The sequence below is a fragment of the Eucalyptus grandis genome, chromosome 9 (genome assembly GCF_016545825.1).
Source record: "Eucalyptus grandis isolate ANBG69807.140 chromosome 9, ASM1654582v1, whole genome shotgun sequence".
NCBI classification, from domain to species: domain Eukaryota; kingdom Viridiplantae; phylum Streptophyta; class Magnoliopsida; order Myrtales; family Myrtaceae; genus Eucalyptus; species Eucalyptus grandis.
In genome coordinates this window covers 6,679,984-6,685,218 of record NC_052620.1, presented here as the reverse complement: position 1 = coordinate 6,685,218, position 5,235 = coordinate 6,679,984, and the positions used below count along the sequence as shown (strand labels likewise).

Here is a 5,235-nt window from a genome sequence, read left to right as displayed (position 1 = left end):
TGCGTATAAAGACAGTCATGTTAGATAATTCTTCCGTACCGACACAGAAAAAACCTCACCAATTCACAGTTTGCATCCAGGAGAACGCATTTGATAGGTTGCAATGGTATGCAACACATGTATCATCAAGTTGAACTCTGATTGGTTTAATACTTAATGCGCGATGACAAAATTGTACATCATCGTTTCCCAATCTGTATACACTGCGAAATATGGCAACTCATCTGTTCTCCCTCTCAACTGCTACGAAGTGGCTGCTACTCGAATCTCTTAATCAGCGACAGGTCGTTCAACATCTTCTCAATTGCCTCATCATCTAGAGCACGGCCTCGGTTCTGCACATGAAACGATTTGGTTCTGTTAACATAGAATGGAACTAACCAAATAGAGCATGATTATAACATCCCTTAAGCATGCCATTAAATGCAGAGCAGAAGTCCAATTGTTAGTCCCTACAGGAAGGAAATATACCTTAATAGATGGTACCATAGCAATAGCTTCCTCTACAGTCTCAGGGCAAAGATTGCCAAGAACGCAAAGCTGCATTGCAGGATTTTATGAAAAACCTATAGGATGATCAGTTTAAAATACTTCTGAAAGGAACTGGATGGATTGTGACATTACCTCGAATTCAGCCAATTGATATCTACTCAGAATTCTTATCGGAGGTTAAGGCTCCCAAAAAAAAAAAAAAAAAAAAAAAAAAAAAAAAAAAAAAAATTGCTATCTTAAACTGGTGTTACAAAAGAGTTAAAATTAAATTTAATTCCCTTAATGACAAAAAACTTCCCAACAAGCTCAATGAAATGCTAAGGCACACATTGAAACAGAACTTGGAAAGGATAAGAGCTAACTTGTTTACTTTACAAGTCTAAACACAGCGATACTAAGCCATGCAATAGAAATATAACCTGGGTAAACATTACAGCCAAGTGGCCAATACGCAAGCTTGAACCACACTTTTGCTTTTCGACCCAAAAAAAAAAAAAAAACCACACTTTTGCTTACATAAAACACAAATTATTGAATCTGTCAGCTGTTTGCATCAAAAGAGAATCTATTAGTACGTGACACTATTGATAGCAGTAAGGTTGCTCATTAGATGTGTATTTGCAGCTATTCAACTTTTCAATGGGCGACAGGGAAGAGACAACCATGCATAGAAAATAGCAGGATACTCTCTAACTTGTCTGACAGCATCGGGATTTTTATAACGGCTGAAGCGTTTAACATATTGCAATGATTTCTCAAATACTCTGCACAAGAAGAGAATATCCATGGTCAGCCATATGAGGACAAAAGAAAGGATTGGAAAACAACAACATTGAGCTTATTTTGTTGCAACCAACTCCAGAGTAAACTCAATATTTGTGTTATCCTCTAAAATATCCAAGAAAGAGACTTAAAAACAAAATTGAAAGACCTCATTCCTCTTCTTGGGGTAAATAAGGCCCAACCAAATAAATATGCACAAAAGCACACATTTGATGAAGGCAGATGTCCAATCTTGGAATATAAATAAGTACAGAGTTAGAGATGCAAAATCTTCTTATCATAACCATTTAGACTTTGCAGTTGTTACACTAGTATTATTTGCATTAGAGAATATTCTCATGCAATGGAGGCAATTGAAATTTCTGTAGATATGTGGACTCATTTGGTTCTATTATGCCCCCTCGATCTTTTAAACCTTAGCTGAGAACAATGATTCGCTGACAAACTTTTCAACTGATGTGCAAATCCAGTGGGTAAACAAGCTCTCTTTTTAAGATGTTATTGCATGTTCACCATTAGCGTATGCTAGGCTAATGTTGAGGGGATCAATCCCTTGATAGAGTTGCAGAAGTTAACCCATTGCTGCCTGAAATCTATCATGATTTCCAAAGGAGTCAACCAATGGGATTCGGAAGAATGAAGATACCATTTTAGCTTTCGGTTTTAAGTTCGACTAAACAGTCAATCAATTGACACCGCTATACTTTACCCAGAATTTCCAGTCACGCTGTTTTATTACTGCAGAAACAAATAGATAAAATAATAACACTCACTGAGAAACTTGATTCATTGGATCATCAGACATCTGTTGAAGCTGTTCATACTTATGTTCAAGTATCAAGGATACTTCACAGTTCATTAAACACTTTGCCTTCAGAAATTCTGCACATAAGAGAAACAGAAGCAATGATAAAAGGACATCATGCAACATATACTGGAAAATAGGCAATCCATTAGCCCTGCTAAAATTGCCATGTTCTCCCATTCGTCACTTGAGAAAGCCATCCATTAACTTAGTAGTCAGAATTCTACCAAAAACAACAATATCCGCAGCTTTGTTCATCAAAACAGAAAGGCATGATTAATGAGGGATATGCTCAAGATTGGAAAAACGATTGCTCACTACAAGTCAAAGGAAGAAAAATCAAGAACGAAAGACTGATGGTTGGTAAATTTTTCATCAGTACTGATTGACAATTTGAAAGTTGCATCCAATCAAATAAAGACAAATGGAAAATGAATCTACCAAATAAAGACTATTATAAAGAGATACCACAGAGAAAAATTAAACGAATCACCCTAGTGCTGCTTCTTTGATTCTCTAAAAATGAATGATTAAGAACGTCAACAAAATTAATGGAGAGATTAATTTCAAGTTCATTCGCCACATACATTATTCGAATTTTCCAGGTTTGCTCAGAAATCGCCACCTTTATACAGATGGACAAGATAATTTCTATACAAATGCTATTGTCACCTTTAATAAATTCCTAATGCTAGCTCACAATAAGTTGGATTCACTTCCAAATGGTTAGAGATCGTTTCTACTCAGAATGATATCTAAATATGCAATGAACATATCCGATTACATCCTTTTTAGTCCAACTATAGTTCGCACGTATTGCATCCTATTTAATCTTCCATTCATTTATCCTATGACATCTGCATAGTTCTGGCCAAAGATAATAGTTTAATCAATCTCACAAGAAAGAAATGTTAAGTCAATACACACTTTAAGTTTCATGGAAATGCTTTATTACCATCACCAATTTTGAGCTCGGCAGCATTTTCTTCCTCTTCACCAGACATACTGCAGATAAAGAAAAACCTCTCTGTGACAAATGCACGAAGTATGAAAAAGAAAAAGAATATAAGCAGTATTATTTACTAGCGGAAACATTTCAACTCTAACTGAATACTGTCAATTCAATCGGCAGAAAAAGGAACAAAACATAGATCTCAACAATCTATAATTATCTGTCGATCCTACTAAAATAGGATGAATTACCAAATGAAATGATAAATAACCAGTTGCACATAGTAGGATGGCGCTCAAATATTGCCATTGAAACAAATTGAAGCTCTTAGTTTGGGTTTCATTTCCTGGAAACTAGCATGCAAATAATCTGAAACTCAAGAGACCCACAACCAGAAGGCACACATTACACAGACCGCTAAGAACATCTAACAATGTACTCTGTCTTCTTTTGCCTTTTCTTTTGGATAAAAACTGGCCAAGCATCGAGCACTTCGCAGGGGCTAGAATGTTCCAGCTGAATTTGACAGGTAGACATATACAAAGGAAAATCCAAGCAAACAAGAAATGTCTACAGTTTATCCAAGTAATTACATATTAGACTTAATCTCTTTAAACCAAAATCCATTGTAGCCCAGCCTCATGTTTGATACGCATCTCTTTTCATAAGATGTAGATTATTTAAGTTTAGAGAGTTTACAATGCATGTCTCTCCCTATTGGGAAGGTCTCTAAATCTCAGTCACAGCTGACATATCGTTTGAAGTCACTATGAGAAAATTTACTAGCTACTAGCCCATTGTCTCATGGTCTTGTACCTATCTTTAGAATCAAATTGAACACCACCCACAAAAGCAAATCTTTTATCATAGGAAAATGTTTCATCATGGCATCGGAGGAATGCCAACCTTGCCCAATTAGTACTCAATTCTCCATCTAGAAAAGAAAGTAAAAGAGGTAAACAGTCTCCAAAAATCATGCACCCAGCATTAGATGTCTGTTTTCTGGTGTCAACACAACATCAAGAGCCCAAAAGGGTTGAGCAGACAAGGATTACAATATAGAGATCCTTGAAGCCTTAGTATTTGGCTAGTATTAGCTCTCTTCCCAGAAAGGCTCAGAAGCAATACCACAAACACCTAACACCCAACCAACTCTACCGTCCAATCCCACCAAATCAAATCCTATATCATGCCACCCAAGAGCTTTAATCGCTGAAAATGGCGAAACTCAGGCCTACCAAGTCCCTTGCCAGACTCAATAAACAGAAACTTTCCATGGCAAAGGCAGGCGAAATGACCCATGAAGAAAAAAAGTATTCAATTTGGAATTAGGACCGACCCGACGAAGAATTTGATCCGCTGGGCGGGCAAAGGTGAAGACTTTGATCAAAAGTTAAGAAACCCAGATGCAAAGAAATCAGACAGGCGAAGTAGCGATCCGTAAAAACGCAAAAAGCTATGAAAAAACGCAAAAAGCCATGATAATCAGCTAAGGGAATAGAAGAAGAGGGAAAAGGGCAGACCTTCGCACTCGAGTTAAACACCAGCAATACGCGAGAGAGAGAGAGAGAGAGAGAGAGAGTTTGAAGAGCGGACTAGAGGGGGGGCGCCATTTAAGTGGGCGTCAAGCTTAAAATGGCAAGTTTATTTTTGCCCTAAAAATTAATGATATATCCTTTGCCGTTTGTTTATTCATGGAAAAAAGAAGAAGATAAATATACATTAAAAAAAAACGAAGAAAAACTGTTTTTAATATGAAAAATAACTTCGGTCAGATTAATGACTGCCTCGGGGACACTGTTGAGCACACTAACTGAGAAATAATGGATCCACTAAGGTAGGAATTACATGTGCACGACTAGAGGTTATTAATATGCAGGCTCGAACAATCATATTCAAGTCAAAATTATAACATGAGCCCGCCCATTACCGATGTTATATGCAATGAATTGACAGGCTAATTGAGCTAGACCAGGTCAAGTCGAGCACAGCTCATACCTCTGGCGACCCCGCCGACCCCCAAAGACCACCGGCAAAGGTTGCCCGAGGTCACACGACGCCGTCGCGACCTTCAGCGACCTCGGATCTGGAGCAGCGAGGTTGCGCGACGCTACCTCAACCTCAGGTGACCCCACCACGACCTAGATTCGGGGCGTTGAGGTCACAGGAGGACCTCGCTGCCCCGGATCTGAGTTGTCACACC

General features: G+C 38.1%; 1 protein-coding gene across 2 annotated transcripts; it reads right to left on the bottom strand.

The window, feature by feature from the left end:
* On the bottom strand, positions 1-4,683 carry LOC104418196 (DNA-directed RNA polymerase II subunit 4). Of its 2 annotated transcripts, none has more exons than XM_010029462.3 (7): positions 4,556-4,683; positions 3,036-3,085; positions 2,049-2,157; positions 1,179-1,256; positions 625-658; positions 472-540; positions 1-335 (listed from the first exon to the last, which is right to left on the bottom strand). In XM_010029462.3, exons 2-7 carry the CDS (start codon positions 3,082-3,084, stop codon positions 258-260), a joined length of 417 nt encoding a protein of 138 aa, XP_010027764.1. In that variant the 5' UTR covers position 3,085; positions 4,556-4,683; the 3' UTR covers positions 1-257. The 2 variants fall into 2 exon arrangements, with proteins under 2 accessions (XP_010027764.1, XP_010027765.1); XM_010029463.2 differs by lacking the exon at positions 4,556-4,683 and adding an exon at positions 4,372-4,475.
* Positions 4,684-5,235: the final 552 nt, after the last annotated feature.